General features: G+C 40.8%; 1 protein-coding gene across 5 annotated transcripts in view; it reads right to left on the bottom strand.

Moving 5' to 3' along the window:
* Positions 1-25460, bottom strand: part of FRAS1 (Fraser extracellular matrix complex subunit 1) — a 445842-nt gene that overhangs the window by 186207 nt on the left and 234175 nt on the right. For all 5 annotated transcript variants that reach the window (XM_073237418.1, XM_073237419.1, XM_073237416.1 and 2 more), the window contains 4 exons: positions 21071-21214; positions 12621-12761; positions 10613-10753; positions 9189-9365 (listed from right to left, as the gene is read on the bottom strand). In XM_073237418.1, coding sequence (XP_073093519.1) covers positions 9189-9365; positions 10613-10753; positions 12621-12761; positions 21071-21214 — 603 coding nt within the window. The remainder of the gene's footprint in view (positions 1-9188; positions 9366-10612; positions 10754-12620; positions 12762-21070; positions 21215-25460) is intronic.

The following is a 25460-nucleotide window of genomic DNA, read 5'->3' on the forward strand; positions in this document are numbered from 1 at the left end:
AATTTCTCCACATAATAATACATTTTTAGAGAGTGTTTTTCCAGTTGATGGGTAAGTGTATTTCTGGAAAAGCATAACTGAGTTGCTTAAGCACTAAAAGTGTCAGCACTAAAGTGTCCTTAGATGATTGTAAAGTCCAGTCAACCTGACTCCAGTAAAAATTTTACCTAAAACAATTAAAACATCAACTTTTGTTCATTCTATTTTCTATTAAAATTTCCAACAGTGAACACTACTATTTCTTTGTTCTTTTTAATGATATAAAAACTGGTTTAGCATCCCTACGATTCATTTAATATAAAATTTCCTGGATTTTCATGTCAAGAACAATTTTTGAGGTATGCTTCTCTTGAATCATGATGTAACTATCAAAACCCCCTGGGATATGCAATGAGAATACTGTGATAAGGGATGAAAACTGAATTAAGTGGTACCAAAACCTGTCTCCTCTTTTCCCTCATCTTTCTTTTCCTTCTCTTTCATTTGTTTTTAATGAATATTATTTAACCCCATCCCCTAGCATGCCCACTAGATTTGGACACCTTTAAAAGTAAAACTTTTAAAGGTGTCTTTTCCACCTCCGTGATTCCTCTAGTACCTATCATAGTCCCTGTCCCTGTCCCTGGCATGTCATAAGGTCTCAGTAAAAGAATTCCTGCTGACTGAATGGCTGAGGAGGTGGATGGAAACACTGGCAGCCCACTCTTCTACTCTCCTCTCTCTTTGTTCATTTATTTTCAGCCTTTTTCTATTTACATCATGAATATCGGGGCTTCCCCAAATTGCATCCTCTGTCCTTTTTGTTCTCACTCTTGGGCAAAGTAAGGCAAGGTACTACCCCAGTCCAAGTGGGTACTGGCTTTAGGTCAGGAGCAAGGTCCTGGAGGCCTCCTGGAGCAGGTGTTAAACATTAAGGTGCTAGGTTATGGGTGAGGCAGGGAGCTTGAGTGGAATGGTGGCTATAGGAAAGCACTAGAAAGTCTAGGACAGTAGCCAAATACCAGTAGTTTAATACTTTAACAACTAGTATAGCTTTGATGGTGACCCCCATGCTGGTGAATCCCAAATTCATGTGTATCCTTTACCATGAACTCCAGTCCTATAAATCTGACTGTCTAGGGGACATCTCTACTTGGTGTTTCATTGGTATCTCCTACTCCTTATTTCCAAAATACTTCCAAGCTCAGCCATATCTACTTATTGTAAATTGTGATATTACATTCCTTCTGTCCCAATACATACTCATTACCCACCCCCAGCCCCACATCCCAGTTAACCTGGTCCTTCGTGTGTTCCCTGTCTCACTTGGTAGACCCACCATTCACCAAATCACTCATGCTGAACACCTTACACTTCTAATTTTCCATCACCACCACATATTCAAGATACGTAGGCTCTTACCTCTTAAATCTCTGTCAAATCTATTTCAACTTAACCATGTCCGTGGCCCCTGAATGCAGACCTTCAATACCACTCACAGTGAGGATTAGTGCAGTAGCTTCTGACCCAGCCCACTCTGCTTCTCCCCATTTACCTGCCACATAACCACCAGACTGACTTTTATAAGATGCAAATTGACTAATTCATTCACCTACTTCAAATCTCTTAGTGGTTCTCCAATACCAATAATGCCAACTCTCAACTCCACACCATAGCATGTAAAGCCCTTTCTGACAGGACTCTCCCCCATGTCTCCGGGATCATTTTCCCCACTTGTCCCTTTGGGCTTTATCCTGCAGGAATACCAAACACCCGTACTCCCCCAAATACTCCATGCCTCTGCACTTGCTGTTTCCTTGACCTAGAATGCCCTTTCCCACTTTCTTCCCCGGTGAACCCCTATTAATCCTTCAACAGCCTGGTGATAGAGTTTTCCCTCTGTCACCTCTCTTTCCTCATACCCTCTCTCCCAGACAGAGTCCATCTCCTTTGTGATCTTTCTGTCCCTTTTGCCTACCACCATTACAGCATGCATCATGTTCTTTTAATTACTTGCTCAGATGTCAGCCTCCCCTACTTGATCACGCTTTGCTTAAGGCATGGTCTGTATCTTCCTCATCTTTCTATCCCCAAAGCCTAGCACACCCATGCTATAAAAACCAGAAGAAAATAGAACATTACCAGAAGGCATGCATTGGTACAGCTATGTCAGCACTCTAGGGACTACATTAAAGAGTGTTGCTTATTATAGATGCCACGTATTTTATTCAATTAATGCAAGGGAATCCCAATCTCATAAATAATAACATACTCTAAGCTGAGCAGGCTGCTCCTGCCATTTATTTCTTTAATTAAAATTCTTTGCCTTAAGGCCTTTGGTGAATCTTAGCAACAACTAAATAGATCAAAATAATCATGACAAAGTTTACTTCTTCCCATTCACCTAAAGAAAGTTAATTAATTGATCAAAATAATTAGTGAATTTCTTATTTTTTAAAAAACATTTGTGTTCCAGTCCAAGATGAAAACATAAGAGGCCTCTGAACTCACTTCTTCCCACAGACACGGCAAACCTACAGCTACATATGGAACAATTACCTCTGAAAGAAACCCAGAAACTAGCTGAGTGATTCCTACACATTAGGAGAAAGAGAAAAAAACCCACTTGGACAGAGGCAGCAGAGGCTGGGACACACTCTTGCCATAAGCTCCACCCTGGTACAGTGCTGTTCAGCTGGGAGTGAAGGGTTTGGACCTAACATCTAGCACCCTGACTTTTAAGATGATCACTGAGTGACAGGCCCCAAAAACCCTACCTCTGAAAGTCAGTGGGGCTTGTGTCCACTAGATTCGCAATACCCATAGCAAACAAAGAAAATATTCTTAATGGGCTCATGAGAGACACAATCAGAAATACCCAACTCCTAGTCTTTTCCTGAAAGAGACCTATTTGCTTAACTTAAAAGCTGCAGCCTGAGGGCCAGGCTTCTAATTTAACACACATATAAGAGGCCAACTGTGTGTGATCCTCTTCAGTGACCTGCAAAGCTGGTGGACACCATATTTGTGCTCTCCCTCTGCCCTGCTATAGGTCAGTGGTGTCTCCCTGAAAAGCTTGTGCACACATCTGGTGCCCCAGATTTTACAGCTACTGCCCAAAGGACATGCCCTTCATAACTTCACTCTGGTGGCCAGCATGGCTTGAGTTCAGGTTCCACGGACTGTAACAGACAACGAAACAATTCTTAATGGCTGGCTACCACCCCAAGGCTGAGTGCAGAGAGGGAAGACAGGAACACCCATCTCCCAGTCTTCCCCTGCAAGAGGTATGCTGGCATACTTTAAAAGCTACTGCCAGAGGGTCCAGTTTCCAATCGGCCTGCATCTAAGTGCTGACACCTAGGTTTAGCACACCCTCAACTTCTAGGAGCCACTAATAACAAAGAAAGAGGCTTGCACAATCACAAAGTTTTAGGAGACAACCAAGAGCTAGAGGCAGCTGAACTGTAAGGTTTAGAGAACAGATTGATGGTTGCCAGAGGGGGCAAAGAGATGGGGGCAAGGGAATGGGTGAAGGTGACTAAAAGGTACAAACTTCCAGGTATAAGATAAGTAAGTCCTGGGGATGTAACGTACAGCATGGTGACTGTAGTTAACAATACTGTGCTGTATATTTGAAAGTTGCCAAGAGAGTAAATCTTAAAAGTTCTTATTATAAGAAAAAAAATTGTTTAACCGTGGGAGGTGATTAATGTTAACTATACTTATTGTGGTAATCATTTCACAATATATACAATATCAAAACATTATTTTGTACACCTTGGACTAATACAATGTTATGTCAGTTATATCTCAATGAAATTAGGAAAGAACCAAAAAAAAAATTGACAACCAAACCTGTGTTGTTTTTGTTCAGTTTTGTCCCATGCAGTAGGACTCAGCCAAAAGTGGCAATACCATATTCAAGACCAAAAAAAAAGGCTTGGAAAAATTTAGTTGCTAAAATTTCCCTCATATTAACCTGACCAAACTCCACAATTTTTGTAAGTATAATGAAAAGGCTGCTTGTCCAGGCAAGGATGGGAGCCTCCGGAATATTTATTACCTCTGCATTCTTTTTCACAGCACAGTGTTTTTACTGACATAATATATTGGAAAATGTAAGTAAAATTCATTAGTTCACTTTTAAAATAAAGCTTGTCATTCCCTCAAAATTATATCCTCTTGAGCCCTCTTAATGAACTATGTGGGAACTGAAAGAATCCACCATTCATTTTCCATGGAACTAGAGCGCTTGCATGGCTAATTCCAACCATCCCGACTGTGTTCATACCCCATCCTGGTCTCCACCACCATAGTGTTGACATGGTGATTGAGCCTCACCGTTAACTGAGATGGCCTGGCCTGAAACTAAACTGTAAAGCTCTAGAGTGAAATGAAGAACACAGATTTGGGCTTGGAAAGAAGGAAGTATTTTTCTGAGAAAACTATGCCCTGTATTACAGCCCAGGATCTCCCATTGCTAAATTACTCTTTAGTTGGTTCCCTCTAAGCTTCACTTTCTTCATCTGTAAACACACAGGATTTCCAATAAAATGCTTATGGTAAGGAATTTATAAACTATGAAGTGATATAGATATATGTGTGTATGTGTGTGCCAAAAGATTTTAAAAGACTATCTCAAGATTGAAGGGCTGTAGGTAGAACTTACAGAAAAGATAAAGGACATCTAGTTAAATTTGAATTTCAGATAAATAATGAATAACATTTTAGAATATCTCAGGCCATTTTGGAACATAGTTATACTAAAAAATTCATTTTTTTATTTGCTAAATATTTTTTATTTCCTAATCCTGTTTATTTCTTTTGCTGAATTTGAGTAACCTAGTAATAGCTGTTTTTATTTTATTGTTTATCTGTATTTTAAAAGTTTCTGGAATGTGTAATCTGTATTTTTTAAAGTTTCTGTAATATGCATGATGCATGTAATGAGAAGAAATAAAACTGGATTAAAAATACTGCTTTAATTTGACCCAAGCATACCAGTGATAAAGTAATATACTTTTCCTTCTCTAATTAAAGGCTTTGTTACTCAAACTATGGTCCATGGACCAGGAGCATCAGCCTCACCTGGGAGCATGTTATAAATACACAAACTCAGACCCCACCCCAAGCCTACTTAATCTAACTCCATATTAACAATATTCCTAGGAGATTCCTATAAGAGGTTCTGGTCCAGAAAGACCTCAACTAAAAGCTAAGCCTTCAAGATGATTGAATCCTTTAAAAGAAAAAAAAAATCTGCAACAAGAGTGGAAGTAGAATCTGAGACCGAGTTGAGAAACCTGGCCTGATCCTGAGCACATCCAAGAAGAGAGGTGAGGCCTGCCAGCGACAAGAGCCCCAAGCCCTCTGTCCTGCCCACCCACCCTAAGCTGCCAGCGACTCTGCGAGGGCTGCACAGCCACTGAGTAACTCCCAGAAGCACCAGCTGCACAAATGATCATGGGAATGGGGGCCCTGCAGCTGTGCCCCTTAGCTCCCCACCCAGCCTGGAGGCCTTGGCTAGACTTTCAACTTCACAGAGGTACAGAAAACTAGTGGGGGAGGATGGAAGACAAAGGAGGGGGTGGTTTGTTGATATCATTTTGGAGGGCTTGGGTTTTACTGATTTGTTTTGTTTGTGAAAATAGCTGACAGACACTTCTTGGGTTTTTCGTGGGTTTTGTTTTTGGGTTTTTTTTTTAGAAACTGGAACCTGTCAATACTAGCAAGCAATCAGTTAAACATGTGGGATGAACTCTGGATAAAATTACTAAAATACTTGTTTTAGTTAATACTAAACACTAGTATTTAATAAACATGCACAATTTGGGTTGACTACTGAAAATGTCTCCAAATTATCTTTTATAATTAGTAACGGACTCTCTTTTGTACCAGCAATCTTAGTCACACTTTGAAAACACAGAGGCCATGTGAAAAAAAGCATAATGTCGAAGCTCCATCTTCTGATGTACCCAAGTTCATTTCTGAGAATGAACCAGAAATGCAGTACAAACAACATGCAGGTAGCCATTCCCACCTTGCAAAGCACTTGTACTTTGAAGAGCACCTCAGCCCACCTCTTTCTCCCTCATGACCTTACCGTGGCCTTCATGGCACAGACCCCTCTCACTAGCCGAGGGTATATCATGCATTTTGTTGCTGCTGCTGTTACTCATTTATTTATTTATCTATTTCTCTCATCAGAATATAAATTCCATGAGGGCAAGAATTTCATCTGGCTCATTCACAGGTGCACCCCAGTGCCTAGACAATGCCTGCCACCCATGGCCCACTCAATAAACATCACAGAAGGAATGAGTAAAGTAACGGTCCTTCAGCTACTCAATGTTCTCTTTGGTCACTGTTGTTAATTTTATATTTTTCCATCCTTCAGTCACAGACTTGGATGGTCGTCAAATATGCTGAGTATTTCTGCTTCACCTTCCATAATTACCTTAGATAATTTCTGGGTTCATCATGTAACTCAGAGGAGAAAATTTTGTGACAATTTCTGACACCACTTCAAACTCTATGTAAACTGCTCCTTCCTGTAATGCATCTGCCTCTTGCTTTCATCAACTGCAGTATTCCAATCACTCTGTGCTTCAGTCTCAGGAAGAGGGAGAGGGAGAGTTCCAGAAACAGTTGTTTTTCTCTTCTTTATAGAAAAGCACTTGAGATCAAAAGTGCTGTAAAATAAACTCTCCATGGCACACACACAGAAAAATTTCAGCCTTTTTAAATGTTCAGGAAAGAGGCAAAGGTAATTCTGGGACTGTGTGAGGAGAGACTGGTGCTTTCTCATAGAGCTACAGGCCTGACTATATAGACAAACTTCAGCAGAATCAAAATAGGAGCAGATTGTGGGAAGGCAGAAAGGTTTCCTGAGACATAGCATGAGTGACAGGAAATACATCAATCAACACACTTAATACTCAGATAGAGTTGGAAACAATTGCTGGTTGCTCTCAAGTTTCCCAGTGGAATCTTGGGCAATTCAATTAACCTCTTTCTGCCACATTCTCATCACTTATAAATTAAGTACAACAATCTACCTAGCAGAAACTGCACAGGGATTTGGTAATAAATGTGAGTAGACAGCTATATGTGTGGTGCCTAATAATATTATGTTAACTAGCATAAAAATCACATGACTCTAAGGGACTCAAGAGGTCAATATAGTCCTTTCACATGGGACAACAATTAAACCATTCCAGACGGATTACATTCTAATCCTTTTCAAAAGGTGTCTACATAAAGGGATTCCCAGAAAACTCCCCTTTGTCAGGGTTGCTTTCTTAAATTTAAGATGTCCCAATCCTGAACCATTAGTATGCTGTGCTTTTCTTCTCTAGTGACCACAGATAGCAGTATTCTGATTTAAAACATGGATATTGCAGTCAGACTGATTTAGTTGCCTGCAGGACCCTGTGCTCGCTACATGACTCAGCAAGTTACAGCCTTAAATTCCTCAAGCCTCAGTTTCTTCTGCTCTAAAACAGTTGTCCCACTGACCCCACTGGTTTTGGACTAAGTGAGAAAACAATGAAGGCACTCCCTTCACAGTGTCTGGCTCCTGGTGTGTGCCTAATCAACAGTAACTTTATTTTCTGGCTGAATAACCCTGACCACTGATTTTTACTTAGAACTGAACTTTTAAAATGTTAATCATTTTTGTTTCTCCTTTCTGATCCCTCTCCAAATTCCCTGTTTCATTTTTAATATAGTGTTCAGAATGGTAGGAAGATGGTAACCATGCTGAGTGGCCTGGGAGGAAGTCCTTTTGATGTCCCTGGGATCACAGGGGAAGGCTGTGTGGTGAGGTGCTTTGGGAAGACATGGATTCAATGCAACAAACCCCAGATTTCATAAGTGGTTGTGGAAACAGAGCCACAAGAGTTTAAGGGGCCACAGAGAGTTTGGGTGACGCATATATGGACAGAGAGAGTAAAGATCCTTCTCCTGATTTCCAGGCATCACATAAACTCTCTGGAGCCAGCCACAGCCCAGGGAGCAGACAGTTGCCTCTGTATTGTTCCTGAACACCTGAGTATACGGACTGAGATTTAGCGGCTTTACAATTCACCAAGCACTTTCACACTCCTATGCTCCTCCATCCTGGCAAAAAGCCTGTGTGAAAGATAATTATCCCTACTGTCATGCTGTGAACACAAAGCCTCAGCGAGCTTAAGTGTCTGGCCTGGAGTCCCTGTATTCCAATTCTGCATACTTTCTACTATGCCATATGATTCACTGTGTCCACACTCTTTCAAACTAATCTTAAAATCAAGCATTTCCATGTGAGGGTGTATTCCAATGCAAAAGTGAAGCCATTGAATAAGTGGATTTGTACGAGACAAAAGTGAATCCTCAGCATGCTTACAGTTATGTTGCAAAACTAAAAACTAGAAGCTATGCATAAGAAAAGAGACTTAGCCATATTGCAGCAAAATGATAAGGACAATTGGGTTTAGGTGAGATGGTGGGCAGATTACTTCTCTTCTTTTAAGTTCAAAATTTCCTTGAATGAACGTATGTGTACAATGAAGAGTAAGAGTAATGAATTTTCTTTTCAAGTAACTTGAGAATCAAATAATTCACCCAACAGCAAGGCAGTTTCTCATAGGAGCAGAGAGAGGCCTCCCCTACATCCCAAGAAATTATATAATTACATATATATTTATCTCCCCTTCACGTCCTCAACCACTCATAGATGACCCAGCTGTTGAGTCAAATTGTTCAGGATGGCATCAATTCTCTGCAGATGATATGCTAAGACAATGGCAGGAATCACTTCTAAATTTTGACGGAAGTCCAGATTTTTCCCTGAAGGGACCAATTCATATGCAGACTAGTAATAAATTAGAAAAAATAATAAATGGAGTTCTACAATGAGCTCAGGGTCTCTCTTACCTACTCATGCTGTCCCTGAAAGACTTCCTGCCTGGAACTTCTGAGAGTGCAACTTTGGGGATAGGGGGTGAAGGGAACTAGCTCTCCAAGATCATCTATTATTCACAAAGGGAAGGAGGCCAGCAGTGGGGGCCACTCTTCTGCATGCCAGTCTTATGCTCCATCCATAAGCTTCCTGGAACCATTCTAATGCAAAAATAAAGGTTGCTGGCTTTGGTCCCACCTCACAGGATCTCCCAAGAGGTAAGACTAGAAGCTACCTGATGTTTCTCCAAATCATGCTTACTCACCTTCACACAGCCCAGTGTTCTCCAAGTAAAACTGGGCTCTGCACTGGGACAGACACTTGCCAGAGGCGATGTTTGCCCCAGACACCTGCTCAACCTGCAGTCCTTCCTCTGGCTCCTTACACTGGACACAGTGAGAGGGCTCTGGTCCCAAACAGCTCAGGCAAGAGGAATGACAAGCTGCCAACCAGAATAAAAATGCAGAAAACAATACACACTGAAACCAAGGACTGTCCCCAGTTGAATCAAAACCAGTTAGAAAGTCCACCAGATACATCCTTTGAGAAAATTGTTTTTCTAGTGCTCTACATACAAAGCACAGGGTGATAACAATGTAATATTTGAGAGAGACAAAATGAGGGTGATGTTAACTAGTCATATCCTCCCTGGTCTTGTAAGGGCTGCAAGGCTACCTCATGAAAAAAACAGTAAGCTAGACAATATTGGTTTGGTTCTCCAGGGATGTGCAGTCACTGAATGACAATTTAACATTATGTTCTCAATTGCTATTGAAGATTTTAAGAAGCATTCATATGAGGCCATTACTGTATTTTTTGCAAAAATGTTGTTGTGCTATTGTCCATTCTGTCATCCATCCACCCACTATATAGGCGTCCAGGCAACAAATTCCTCTTGGAATTTATGTGAGGAAAGGCTGCTTTTCTAGAAAAGGAAAAGGACCTTTTTGAAGAGCAATAAGAATTTGACAATCCATCATAGTTTCTTGTTTTCCCTGGATATGGGTGAAAATCAGAGCCAAAGAGTATGAACTATTTCATCCGTATATTTTGACATAATTAACTCTCCTATTCTTTATAATTTCCTTTTTCAGAATATTTGTTGCAACTGCCCTGCTTTAAATGCATTTTTTAACTATTCTCAAATTCTTTTCCAAGCTGCCCTACATTTAAATAAATAAAATTAATTTCACTTAATTAACATGTTTGTTCCCAATGTTCTAGTTTGAAAAGGCTCAGATGATACTGTCCTCTCAGTGAGCCCAAAGCCTTGTTGGCAAACAGCTATTTAAAGTTTTCATTTTACTCAGCCCAGAGGCATTGCTAGTAACTCTCAGTTTGCTCAGCAGTATCATTAACTGAAAAAGTCCTTCAGGGAAAACAAAATGAAGACTAAGAAAAACATTAGCGATGTTAGGAGAACAGAAAAAGGAGGAAATAGGAGGATGGTTGGTTTCCATGCATGGGAAAGGAAATGACATGCTTCTCAAGGATGGCCAGAAAAATCATGAACTTTGGGGAGTCTTCACAAATATTCAAATGTGATTTTTCAGATTATTCCTTGGCAATGAAAAAGAAAGCATATATGCACAGCCATATGATATACACTAGAGGAAAAGCTGTGCTATAAAGGTAGTTGAAACCTTTCCTTGTGATGGGAAAGTCTCTTAAGAAGGACAAAAGTGGTACCTTTGCAGACCCCATGGTCAGGGTAGAAGCCCTCTCCACAGCTGGGCAGACAGCGGCCTTGACGCAGAGCCTGGGGGTGGATGCAGGCCACACAGTGAGAGGCCGTGGGTCCAGAGCAGCTGGCACACGAGTTATGACACACTGAGGAAGACAGTGAGAAGGGGCACAGTGGGCCGAGGCGAACAAGGAACATACTTCCTGGCTGGGCTGCCTGTGTGCTGGGATGCCTCCTCCTGTCATTCTCAAGCCCCCTTCAGCTGTCGCATCACATCAAGGGAAAAGATGTGATAGTAGGTGGCTGTATGACAGAACTGCACACGTTGCCCCTTTCTCCACCTTTTCTCCACATTCTACTTATTATTTATTAGCTAACCTTTATTTCATATTTGTAACATTAAGTGTTTTATACATATTGCCACTGTTTATCTTCACAGCAACATCATGAGGTCGGCATTATTAATCACATCTTACAGATGAGAAAACTGAGGTCTTGGGAAGTTAAAAAATTCATCCAAGATTACACTGCTAATTGGTAGCAGAGCTGGGTTTAGCCTGAGGTCTGTCCAAACCTAAAACTCCCTACCTGAATAGGGAAGAGGAGACAAAGTTTCATGGGTCTGGGTGTTGAGAGCACTGGCATTTTGATCAGCTTGTCCACCTCCTTATCTATGCCCTTAACCAGTCTGGATCTGTTCAGGCCTAGTTTCCTTGGCATATGCACAGTGAGAGGTTGGATTCAATGATCATTTCAGACACTTCTAGCTTAGATCTTCTAAGATTTGAAGTAAGAATTATGTCAAATAGTCTTACCACTAGATATGACAATGTCAGGCACACATCTCCACTGCCTTGGTCCTGGATGGCAACAGTGAGATATCTCTGACTCTAGAGGCAGAGAGTGCCTTGGCCTATCCTAAGGCACAGGAATGATATGCTGTCCAGAGGACAATGTCAGGAGCTGGGAGAGGAGAATATGGAGATAGGATGAAAACCTTAGGGGCAGGATGCTGAAGAAAAGGGATGAACATTTGGTAAGTAAACAGTTTGGCAGACAAGGGAGATTTATAAGATTAGACTATGGGACAGGTCTAAATATTCTGCCACTAACAGACACTATAGGTAGAAGAGGGAATATGTGTGCTTGTTTGGGGGAGAAGAAGGGGAATCAAGGTGTCCCAGGCAGCAGCAGTTTCCTAGAGTTGCCTGCAAGGAAAGACACAGGTCAAGCACATAGAAGCAGAAGCTTATAAAGTCTTCAGTGGGAATGTTGCATAGTTTGAGTTGTAGAAGCCTAAAAGAAACAATATGTAAATAGTATATAAGATCATATAAGATCTTCAATAGATACAGACTTCAGCTTTACAAGTCATCAAACTTGGTTTACTTTTTATTTTTATTTTTTGTTGTATGTATGTATATTATATATATACAGATTCTTAACTGCCATCTAAGGAATGATTCTGTCACACCTACAACCTGAGTTAGTGATGGTTTATAGTATACAATGATTGTATGAAGATCTTAAAGATGTTCTTAGCATTTTCAAATGACCAAATGATCTCTAATGATGATCAATATGCCTAAATCTTTTTTTTTTGGTATCGTGAATGTACGATTACTTGAACAACATGATGGTTACTAGACTCCCCCTATTATCAAGTCCCCACACATGCCCCATTACAGTCACTGCCCATCAGCATAGTCAGATACTATAGAGTCATTACTTGTCTTCTTGTACATACTGCCTTTCCCGTGTCAATATGCCTAAATCTTTTATTTAATCATTCTAGTTCTTCAGAATCCACCCATATCCCCCAGTGAAATACCAAATACAACACAGGCTCTATAATGAAAACTTAATATTTTTAATTTGACATTTTTCCACCATTATACAAATTCCTAAATAAGCAAGCAGCATATAGCACCAAGTATAGCTGAACATATGTTAAGTACTTTTTGATAATGATGATGACGACGATGATGATGGCATCGATGACCCATGTCTTACCTTTGCATTTTCCAGTGGCATCAGCATAGTACCCACCCGGGCATTCGGAAATGCATTTCCCATCATGCAACACTGTCTTCTCAATACAGGTAAGACATCTGGGACTATTGGGGCCACAACTCTTACACGATTGATCACAAGCTAAGGGAGAGGAAAACCCATCAAGAAACTCAATAGTGAGCAAAGGAAGTAGACAAGTCTATTTTTTACAACATGCACAGTTGGTATCAACATAGTATTTGCATCCTCTGGCTGCTCAGCCGAGTTCTACATTTCCTCGGTTCCAACATTTCAAAGTACTCTGCACTCTCTCTTTTCAGTTGAAGGAGAACCAAATAATGATTCTTTGAACTAAGCATAAAAATACTCTGAGGCACACCCACCATTTAACCAATTTAATATGGGATTTAAAGTCAAAACAGCCTTGGAGGTAGGATTGCCAGATTTAACAAATAAAAATACCAGATGCCCAGTTAAATTGAATGTCAGATAAATAAAGAATAACTTCTCAGTTTAAGTTTGTCCCAGGTATTTCATGCTGTATTTTTCTCGCAATGCTGGTACAGAATTCAGAAATTCAGAGTACTACTAAGAAGGTCATACTACAAAAACTATGTTGAAATTTGCACAATTTTCTAGGATCTACTCACTCACTTATTCATTCTTAAGCTCTGTGTCAGGTAGAGTGCAAGACAGTAGAGAAACAAAAGCCACATCAATTTGGCCTCTACTTTAAAGGGCTTATCAGTTTAACAGAGGGAGCCAGACATATGCAATATTAGAAACAGTAAACATATCACTCAGATTGATCTCTATAGGCACACTGGAAATTCCAAAAAAATATCTGTAGTGTAGAAGATAGAAGGTCTGAAATGTTAAGAAAGGATTCATAGAAGAATGAATTGAGCATTGACTTAGAAAGTGAGTCAGAGCATGCCAAGCTGATGGGAATGTACTCTGGATGAAGAGCAAGGTGGCCCAGAGCCTGGGAAAATCCTGAGCTGTCCAGGGCAAGAGCAGTTCTATTCAGCTGGAAAGTGGGAAGAGCTAGATTAAGGAGACCTGTATGCTAGATTCTATAATAGTCTAGATTCTCATCCTGTGAAAGGTAGCAGGAACCTCTGCAAAGTTTTAAACACAGTAGAAATATGCTGATGTTTGTGTATAAGATCCCTTTGGCTTCATTTTGGAGGGTAATTTAGAGAGGTGAGGAAGGAGAGTTGGGGCCTACTTGGAAGTTGGGGCAATGCTCATGGAAGGAAATGGGAGTTGACTCAAGGCTGTGAGTGGGGTGACAGATTTGAGAGGGGTAGTCTGGTTTGGAGATGGGGTGCCACTCAAGGAATGTGAAAAGAGGAGTAGGTGGGGGGTTTTAGATGGGCTCAGTTTGGGATGAGTACAGTCCAGAAAACAGCTCCATTTATAGTTCAGGAGCTCAGGAGAGAGGCCTGAGGGTTCATCGCATACAGGTGGTTGTTGAAATCAGAGATTAGTTTATTTATTCAGGAAAATCATGAGGGACAAGACAGAGGTAGTCAAGTGTCTGGAGAGCACCAACATATAATGAAAAAAAAATTAGCCAAGGTGACCAAGAAGAAATGATCCAGAGAAAGGAGAAAAAGCAGGAGTTGGTGACTAAAAAGCCAAAGGGGGACAGAGTTTCAAGAAGGAATTCATTAACAATGCAGAGAGGAAAAATAAATTCTGAAGAGGGTCCACTACAGTTAGCATTTGAGATATGTGTGATCTGTGCTGCAACCATTGGACAAAATGAAAGTGAAGGGCATGACTGTAAACTGTCCCTGTACAGGCTCCTACCTGTGAATGAAAGGAGACAGAGGGAAACAAGAAAGGAGAAAAACATGCTCTGCCTCTTCAATATCATAAAAGCTCAAGGCAAACATAGACCCTGGGAAATGTATTTAAAAAGAGAAGGGCTTGAATAAATTTTGAAAGTATGCCTAGGAGAAAAAAGGAGGTGAACATTCAAAAGTACAGGCAGAGAGACAAGCCTGGGACAGAACAGAGGAAGGCCCCTGTTCTGGGAGATGAGGCTGGAGGAGCTGCGGGCTGGCCTGTGACTTAGCCTAGTCTACACTCATTGGTTAAATTCTTTAAAAACAAGCAAAACAACCCCTTCTCACTATCAGAGAATGAATGGTTCAAGAATACAGAACTACTGAGATTTTTTCTGTCTGTTTTTCTAATTCACTATACCATCCTAACCTCCTGAAAAACAATTCAAGAACTTGAGAAAAAAAGATGTCAGGTGATGCAAATGCCTAGGGTGCCTAAATGGTTTTCTTGGCTTCACTGGAGATGGATGGTAATTATAGATTTGCTTTGTTTATGTCACCGTATTCCTATTATGTTAATATGTGAGCACAAATTAGTTGGTAGTTTAAAACCTATACATGCTTAAGGTACTCTACAAGAAGATATGTCAAAGAAATAATCAATCCTCCCATGTTTTCTTCCATATGCTACCTCTATAGCTTTTCTTCTTCCTTCCTAATTACAACCCTTAAATAGAATTCGTGCCTCATATCGAATTTACCGAGTATTGTAATTCCTCCAGGTGGTAAAGATACCTCAAGACAAGTGCTGGGCATAGAAGCCACAGGGCATAAATCTGCAAAGAAGTAAAAAGCTAACCTTTTCAAACAATATGGCTTCTCTCTCACTTACCAACTTTACATTTCCCTGTATGGCCCCGGAAGATGACTGGTTAGCTAGAGACGGGTAAGATTCCTCAAGGGAGGAACAACCTAAGACAGGCACAGTCGCAGGGGGGCCATCAGGTGAGAAATTGGGGATCAATAGAGGTGAGGCTCAGAACCTCACCCCCCCTGCTTGCTTTGAGAGAAATCTTCTGCATCCGTGGAGGTTTTGCTGCCCTTGTCTAGCTTGGATTAATACTTAGTCCATAGGCACACACCTGATCATCTACATTTGCCCTCTTACAGCACTAAACTATGTTTTCTACCTTTATCTTGCATCTACCTACCACTTCAGCATTTTATTAAAAATAATAATAATAATAATAATAAAGGGAGAAATGTGGGATCAACATATAAATCAAGTATAAAAATCAAACGAATATTCATATTTGACCTGATTGTTTATAGTTCATAATGCGTGATCAAAACCAAAAGTTTCTGTGATGAATGCCCTTGCACTGTTCACCATGTAAGAATTTATTCACAATGTAAGAATTCATTCACCATGTAAGAACTTGTTCGTTATGCTTCAGAAGATTGGAGACTGACGAGAATTAGGCGGCTTGAGATGGATTAATGATTGTACATTGAGCATTGACCCCCCTATACTGAATTTTATTGTTGTTAACAACCATTTGATCAATAAATATGAGAGATGCCCTCAAAAAAAAAAAAGATGTCAGGTGATGTAGACAACAAATAGCTAGAACAAAGAAACAAAAGATGAACCTGAAAAGCACCCTCCCACCCTCCATAAAATCTGAGGTTTCCAATTCTACAAGTAACATAGCAACAAAACTGAATAATATGTAAGCTAAGTGTATTTATGCAAAAATAAAGAACTGCAGAAATTAAAAAATTTTAGAAATAGCTAACAATAAAAAGCTACAAATCAAATATTTTAAGACACACCTAAAGTAACAGAGTGGAACTTGTAAATTTAAACAAAATTATTAGAAGAATGTCATTTCTCCCCGAATTAGTCTGCAACTTCAATACGATATTGATAAAAATTGCAGATGAACTCCATTAGGAATTCAATAAACACACTTTAAAGTTAATGAATAGCTAAGTCAACTTCAAAAAAATGAAAATATGAGGAAGAAAGGGAAGAATTTGCCCAATCTGGTAATGAGGCATACTGCAAAGCGATACAAATTAGTGAATATAATAAAACAAAACAATGTGATAGTGGTACAAGAACAGAAATTTAGACTACTAGAATAGCTCAGAGACGGACATATGTGCATGTGGAAATTGAATATGTAATAAAGGTCAATGGAGAAAGGTTAGATTGAGTTACTAGATAATATTGGGAAAACTGGATTCCTACTTAAACCCATGTATGTAAGTGGAATCCAGATGCACCAACAACCTCAGTTAAGATAACACTGTCAAATTACTAGAAGAAAATGTAGGTTAATTTTTGTGTAAACCTGAGCAGAGTAGGCCTTCTTAAAAATTCCAAAGCAAAATGTTAAAGTAAGAAATGATGAATTAAAGAGCTTTTCAACAAAAGGTGCCATCTTAGAAGTTAAAAGATAACAAAATGGAAAAATATTTGCATATATAAGACTGTCAAGAGTCAATATTTGTAACATACAAGGAACTCCATAAAATCACTAATAAAAAGGCAGCAAGGCCCAATAAAACAATGGGAAAAACACACTAAAAAGCATTTTTTAGAAGAGAAAACTCAAAAGCCCAACAGGACTTAAAACATTCTCAAACTCATTAACAATGAGAAAAATGCAAATTAAAATGGGATGTCCCTATATACCTGTTGACCAGAAAAAAATCTGAAGCTTGTTAATGTCATATGGCGGCAAGAATGTGGCAGTGAGAGAATCTTCATGCTTGGTGTGTAGGTGCTGCTTAGTCAAGAAACCAGTATTTCTGCTCCCATAGATCTCCCGGGGCACCTTCCCCACAGGCTGTAAGGGCTGCTCCCTAGCACTCTCTAGCAACAGTGTGGGGATGGAGGCACCTGAGGGAGCTCACCCCCCCCCCCCCGCCAGGAGCGGATGGCGGAGCTGCGGGGCTGCAGACCAGCAGGTACTATGAAGCAGCAGGCGGCAAAGAACTGGACTACAGAGCAACCTGGGTGAATCTTAAAACATTGCTGAGTGATAAGAGAACACCATGGACTCTATAACATGATATTATTTAAGGAAAAATATATATGTACACACTCAAAACAACAATGCCCATTTTATATGAGCCCATAAAAATGAAAAGATAAAAAGTTAAAATAGTTGCCTAGGCAGAGAAGGGAAATAGGTACAAAAGGAAGAAAGGAAGGCAAGAGAAAAGCAGAGGAAAGGAAGAAGGAAGAGAGAGGAAGTAGCTACAGAAACCTCTGAGCTCGCTTTGATTTATTACGTTAGCTAGCATCAGAAAGCCCTTCATTATAGCACACATACTTAAAAGGCTAAAGAATGAGGAGGTTTTGTCCTCTGAATTTCCTCACCCTTTATACATAACTTTTGTAAAACTCAAAGCATGTACCACAGATGAACTTGGTTGCTGTCGTTTCTTTCAGCCAGGGCATACCACTTACAACAGGTTATGCTGGATTTTTCTCAACACTTGACTTTGAGATTTCTACAGATATGGGCTGCTTGGTTTATAAATTATTAAACCAACACCAGCCGGTTTTTATCATAAATAGTACTGACCTAAACTGGAAATAAGTCAGCATTATCAGCATCAGATGTCTCAACATTCTGATACCAATCAGTGGCTTGGTTCACATTGTTTTAGAATGTATTTACACGGACATTTCTGAAGACATTTGAGGCAAACTTAGAAAATTCTAAAAATTTTATGAAGGGTGTAAACTCTAGCCTTTATCAAAAGGCCAGCTAGTCAATGCCAGTGACATCACAAAGTCTTGCATTGTGCTAAGCACACGGCAGGTGTTCAGTAATTACCTGTTGGCCTGTTGGGAGTTTTCTTTCTGATGCTTTATTTTAGAATGTGTACAGATAGCATTTCAGATGTATACTCTCTCCCTGGGCCACCTGTAGTCCTTCTTTTTTAACTCTTCTGGTCTTCGAGGAACTTCGGCTTTCTTCACTCAAGCTCTCAGCTCGAGCAGATTTCCACCCTCACTGCTTCAAGGCTCACTAGCCATCCTTCCTTTTCAGTACACACTTTCTCAGCAAAAGTTGCTTTCTCAATCCAGATAATGCTGCTGAGGCAGCAGCTCAGTATCTATCACTGCTCATCAGTGACAGCAGCCAGCCTCCTTGGGTCCTTAAAGTCTAAATGCCTTTAGGCCTTTGGGATTAGTGCAAATTTGCCATCTGCTGACCTTTAGAGAATACATCTGGCTTAATTGAGCAGGAAAGTGATGCTGACAGAAAAAGATTAAATTGCTCAGGCTGTTGGCAGCCTGGACATTCTCTTCCTGAATCCACACCAAAGACCTGTGACTCATCCATTCAAGTGAGATTTTTCACACCAGCAATGCTGAGGGGTCTCTGCATAGCTTTAAGCAAGCAGCTGCCAACAGCTCTCTCTCTTCCCTAAGACAAGTGGATGTGGCAAGTCCCAAAGACCGTCTCACTTTTGCTAGTGCCCTGCTCAGTAAAAAAAATGAGTACAGTAACTCAAGGAAGTTTACGGGCTGCACAGTTTTATTGATTTAATGGACTGAGTTATTAAAAAAGAAAGTCATCTCAGCCTTTTTATAGGTATGGCCATCACAGTAAACCCAACTCAAGCCTTTCTTCACCATCAAGTGCCTACCTGGGCACTTGGCAATGTCCATGGGGACAGCTGCCTGACCTAAAGACTGACAGGAAGACAAGGAGGAAGGGGGAGAAGAGGACTAAGAGAGAGGTTAGAAGGATAACAGAGAAGGAGAAGAGAGAGAAACAGGCAGGGGTGCATGAGGAGGTGTCCCATTACAGCAAGCAGTAGAGCAGTTCAGAGGCTGTTACCATGTAAAGCCAAAGACCAAGACTTGAATCCCTTAGGCAAGTGTCTTACCCTCTCTATTTCTTCATCTAGAAAAGAAGGACAATAATAATAACTATCTCATGAAATCGTCGTGAAGATTAAATACCAAAAACTTAAATAGCACTTACTCTGTGCCAGGCAGTGTGCTAAATGCCTTGCATATATTAAATCTATCAGTCCTCAGAACAGCCTTCTGAGGTGGGTGGCTGTGTGTTTCTCATTACTGCTGTAACAGAGTACCACAAATTCAGTGGCTTAAAACAACACAGATTATTATTTTACATCTTTAGAGGTCAGAAGTCCCAAAAATCAAGGCATCAGCAGGCCTGCCTGCCCTCCAGAAGCCCTGTGGGGAAACGCTGCTTTGTCATTTTCCAGGGGCCACAGGATGCCTGCATGCTCATGGCCTTTTGTGAGCTTCACTGTGACCATCACTGACCTCTGCTTCTGTCTCAGCTCTATTTTTCTGCCTCCAACCCTCCTGACTCCCTCATTTAAGGACCCATGTGATTGATTACACGGCCCACCCCAATAATCCAGGATAATATCCTCTATCTCAGATCCTTTACTTAATCATATCTGCAAAGCCCCTTTTGCCACCTAAGGCAGCATATTCACAAACCCCAGCAATTAGTACACAGACATCTCTGAGAGGCCTTTATTCTGTCTATCACAGCTACTACTATTATCCCCATTTTACAAATGGGAAACTGACTTGCACAAGGTTATGCTTTTCCTCCCAATATGTTCCTGCCTCCTGATGAATTAATATTGGGGGTGATATTTTTTTTTAATTGAAGTAGAGTTGATATACAGTATTATATTGGTTTCAGGTATACAACAATATTCAACAGTAATCTACATTATTTAATCCTCACCCCAACTAGTGTAGTTACTATCTTTCAACATAGAAAGATGTTACAGAATATTGACTATATTCTCTATATCTCTGTGACTGATTTACATTATGATTGAGATTTTGTGCCCCTTTATCACCCTCACCCTTTCCACACACACACACCCCAACCCTTCCCCAACAGTAACTACCAGTCACCCCTCAGTGTCTATGAGTCTACTACTATTTTGTTCATTTTGTTTTGTTTTGAGTTTAGATTCAACATATAATTGAAATCATATGGTATTTGTTTTTCTCCACCTGGCTTATTTTACTGAGCATAATACCCTCTAGGTCTGTCCATGTGGTTGCAAATGGCAGGATTTTTTCTTTTTTATGGCTGAATGATATTCTCAATGTGTTAGTGTTTATAAAGCACAAAGAAGCCTAAGCTGGGCTAACTCATACAGTGGTGTTAAAGGTAGAATGTACAGCCACTGCTGTGGCTTTAAGTCACAGCTACGAAACTGAAGTCAGGTTGGCCTCCAGCTGACCTGAGTTTCTTTGTCTCCATGTATATTTAGAAGGAGGTGCTAGGCTGATGCACAGTTTGGGATCTGGAGAAAGGAAGCCCCACTCCTCTCCCTACAGCTGCGGGGTTTAGAGCGAGCAGCCTGAGCCTTGCTGTCTTCCTCCACCCCTGCAAGCTAGAATGAGCAACCCAACCTAACAAGCTGTTGGGGATGGGGGTGCCAAAGGGGATCCTGCCAGTGATAAAAACATGTTTCTATAAAGTACTACAACACTGCCAATGTTAGCGGCCACTTGCGTATTTGTTGAGTAAAGAAAGTTATCAGATGCTACGGTTTGAATAAAACAAGAGATGCAGAAGAAAAAAGATGCTTTGGCATGCAAAGCTGGCCACTTACCACTGCAGGTCCCCTGCTTGTTGTAAAACCCATCTCCACAGCTGCTCTCACAGCGGCCCTCTTTCAGCACTTGGAGGGGGGCTCTGCAGGCCAAGCAGTGCTTCTCTGTGGGGCCCCAGCAGGCCGCGCAGGACTCGTGGCAAACTGCAGACAAACAGCAACATCAGTGAGCAACCTACAGTAGGAAGGACTGGTTGCATTGTTTCTTTCAAAGGTTTTAGAATTTGTAAGGAGGATGTTGGTTCCTGCATTCCTAAACTGCTAGGCACATACGTGCACCACCTCTCGCCAAAAAACAAAACAAAACAAAACAAAACTATTTCTGTTGGCCAGAAGTACAACTTCAATAAATTATTGCTAAGAGAGTTGGAAGAGGAAATCAGATGCTTTGGAGCAATGGGAATCCCAGGGAAGGGAACAATAATCTTCTAGACAAACACGGTCTGTCTAATCAAAGCAGATGGCCCTCCGTCACCTGCCACTTCGCCTTTTGTAACCAGTCCTCCCTCCAACAGCATCAAGGATTCCTCAGGAGGGATGCCAGGTACTTGACACCCTGACAGAGTTTGGAAGGCCTGGCATCGTGTGATTTATATCACCTTTCCCTCCCCTTCCATCTGTCTCCTGTCTCTCTCTCTCTCTGTCTGTCTCTTTGTCTCTCTCTCTCTCTCTACCCCTCTGTCCTCCCTCACCACTCCTTTACCTCCCTCAGTCTCTGGTTCCTCCAGTAGCATCTGCTCTAAACATGTATCTTGAGGACTCACAGAGCCTGCCTTTCTCTTACACCTTAGGTTTCTAACCATCCATTCTTCCTAGATCAGAGTTGTCTGAAAATTTCCTATTCATCCAGCATTTGATTTTTTATGACTATTCATGCTTGCTCTTCACCTTATCATATCTGTAAAGAGAGGCTTCCTCTGGATAATTGACTATATTCAGATTTGGCTAACTGTATGGCTAATACCACCTAGGCTTCTGTTAATGCATTGTAACTTCCAAATGTTACCTCTGCAAAATAGGGAGAGCACACCCTATTTTGCAGAGGTAATCATTCTGACCAAAATTGGTAGGGAGAATGCCTTTGCTGATTGCAAGTGGCTTGGGAATTATCCCTAAGTAATTTAATTAGGTATCGCTTTGGAATCAGGAGAAAGGATGCCTGCATTGCAAGTCTCAAGATCCAATCCTCTCCTCTTAGCTCTTAACTGCACAGGAAAACCTTAATTTCAGACAACGTTTCTCCTTAACAAATTTAGAGATAATTATAAATTGTGTTAAGGGCTAGGAAAGGTTCTTCAATATAAAGAATAACAGTGATGGGGGTTGGGGGGGACCAACTGTAGATAGATACAAAGGATGAGAGAGGGCCAGCCAAGGGGGCAGCCAGAGAACTGCCCGAAGTTGTCAAGGGAAGAAGCTCAGGGGTTAGAGGAATCAAAGGCTGCCTTTACGGCCAGGGTTGGTGGACCCAGTGGGGCACAGTGGGGCACACAGGGGTACAGAGGGGCACAGTGGCCTGATTAATGGCTGGAGAAAGAGCCAGGGGTGCTATCAAACTTGACCTTGAAGACATGGAAAGAAATTAAAATTTTATCGTAACTGCAATGTGAAATCATGAATGGAATTAAGCAGTACAGACACAAGCCTTGATTCAAATTTGTAAAACCTCTCTCTAGCTCCCATGTGGAGTAAGTTTAAGGACTTGTACTCAGGCAGGGAGACCAGTGTGGAGTCTACTGCTCTGGTCCAGGTAAGTGATTATGGAGGATGGAAAGCAGAGATGGAGGACATTTTATTATTTGATTCCCTCATTAGACTATAACCTTCATGAGGACAGAGTCCATTTTTATTTTGTTTACTCTGTGCTGAGCTCTACAAACTTCACTTAAATTTAACACTTTATATTTTATAAGTATTACATGAGAATACTGTTTGTATTAGGAAAAACCACTGATACTGCATTACAGCTAATAATGTGGATGCAAAGATCCTAACAACAAACTCTACCCTGAACATACATGAAATCCATCATTCACTTATTCAACTACCCTTCAATTACAGACTATAGCCATCATCTGAAGTGTCTATCACCCTTCATGCCTCAGCCTTACTGACTCAGGAGTTGGTTCAAAACTGTTACCTAAACAAACAAAAAACCCAATATCATTTCTAAGAAGAATGCCAGGCTAATCTGTCTATCAGGGTTCAACAGAAGCACCTACTACATGCAAGGTGCTGTGCCAGCCTGTGGGCAGCTAGCCACAGGTAAGCATGTTACCACAGGTCTGCTAGAGCAAACATTTAAACCGCCTCATCTCTTGAGTACACTGGTGGCTGGCACTGTGAAAACTGCACTGGAGAGTAAATGCCTGAGGCGATGATGGGGAGTGAGGCTAAAAAGACAACAGGGTCTAGATCTTGAATGTCAGGCAGGTCCCCGTAAGGACCTTGGACTTCATCCAAAAAAGTTTTAATCAGGGCAGTGGAATTCATCAGTTTTGCTTTTTAGAAAGTTTACTCTGCAGTAGGGAAGGGGGAAGGTAAGTAACTCAAGACATCTTTAAGGGATGAAGTCATCTTTGCTCAAGGGGTGGAGAAGAGATGAGAAATTAAAGTACAACCCCCTAATTCCCTTTGGGAACTGGCTTGATGTCAGTGTAGATATTCAGCTGCACTGGATGTTAAAACAGTAAAAATACCTACAACCTGGTTCATAAATGGCTGTCATCCTGGCCCCCTCCCTGATGCTGTGGCTTCATCTCTGGGAACCCTGGCAGACACCATCCTCCATCAACCAAAAGGAAAGGATCTCCAGTCCCCACTCCTTCTGGCTGATCTGATCTGTGCCATACTGCTTGCTAAATATTTTTAATACTATACCCAGTGTTACCAATCAGAACAGATGCCAAAGGACAGAGGCAGGACAGAGGTCACAGACTTAGGAACGGTACTCAGTCCCATCACAAACAGAGCCCTAGGTAACATTTCAGCCATGCCTTCTGCTTCCTCCCTCCAGCATGCTGGAGCACGCCCTAAGCATGGAGCAGGGTGCCCTAAGCAGGCCATATGCCTGTTCCCACCAGGAGAACGTCTCTGGCTCCTCCTGCAGCCCTGTAATCCTGTTACCCTTGAGATGCCTCCCAAGGTGTCACTCCTCTGTGGAGCTTTTCTGAACTTGTCCAAATAAAGTTAGTCACTCCTTCATCTATGTTCCTGTAGCACTTTGTACATGCCTCTCCTATGCTGTTTATCCTGCTCTACTAATTACTCAGTTACAAATGAAACCCCTTCAATGGAAAACATAACATCCCCAAATTAGGGCCATGTTTTAGTGATCTTAAACCCCCAGTATCTAGATTGATGCCTGGTACAAAATCAGTACTCATCAAGTGTACATTAAATGAATGTACATCAGATTTTTTTATTGGTTATAGAGAATTCATCCCATCAGTTGGAAACTATAGAACTACAGAAACCATGCAGAAGGTATAACCATGAGGTCACAGTCTCAAGATATGATAACTTATGATAGATAAACTTGAGGCTGTAAAATTTACCTAATAACTGTTACAGTCCAGATCTCCTCATGTTGACACATATTTATGCTGCATCTATACAGAGAACCAATGCGATGCTAGGCTTTCTCTCTTTTCCATGTCGAACAAAAGGCATGTTCCTGGACAGTCAGGACCACAGAAAAGATTTTTATTTCAGCATGGAACTATGCTGAGCTATCAATTCTTTCTTTCTTTTCTTTTTTTTTTTGAGCTGTCATTTCTTATAATGACATACTCCCACTGTGTTTTGCAATTGATTTCTAATTTCTAACACTGAACATATGCTACTGCAGATAATCTCTTCTTGCAGGCTTATTTTACATGTGGCTTTTATTACATTTGGGTTATTATGAAAAATAAAAGGTCACTCTCTGGCTTTATACCATACTTTATCTTAGTGATAGATTACAGATCACTCAAGGTTTGAAATGTATATTGTGAAAATCGTGGCAATAAATTTAAAAAGCGGGAGAATAAGAGAGAGTCATCTTATCTCACATTCAGTAGATAATTTATTTAGGAAAGCCCCTGACTTTTCTGGAGCAGAATAAGACATGTGCTGGCTTGCTGAGCAATTCATTTCAAAATGAAAAGGAACGAATTACTTTTCTTTTGGCAACTCTCTATTGAAACCTTACTCTAAAAATAAGAAATTTCGTTTTGTACTTGATAATTTTGAAATTGAAGGATTGCTGCAAAAAATTTTTAACCTGTGCTACTGCTCTAAGAATAAAATGCAGACCCTTTCCAGGGATGTTTTAAAAGCACTTCCTGCAGGTTACTTCATGCCTTCCAGGAAGCCTTCCCAGACCCCAGGCAGTGGATAGATACCC

Source organism: Manis javanica, chromosome 5, assembly GCF_040802235.1.
Source record: "Manis javanica isolate MJ-LG chromosome 5, MJ_LKY, whole genome shotgun sequence".
Taxonomy (NCBI): domain Eukaryota; kingdom Metazoa; phylum Chordata; class Mammalia; order Pholidota; family Manidae; genus Manis; species Manis javanica.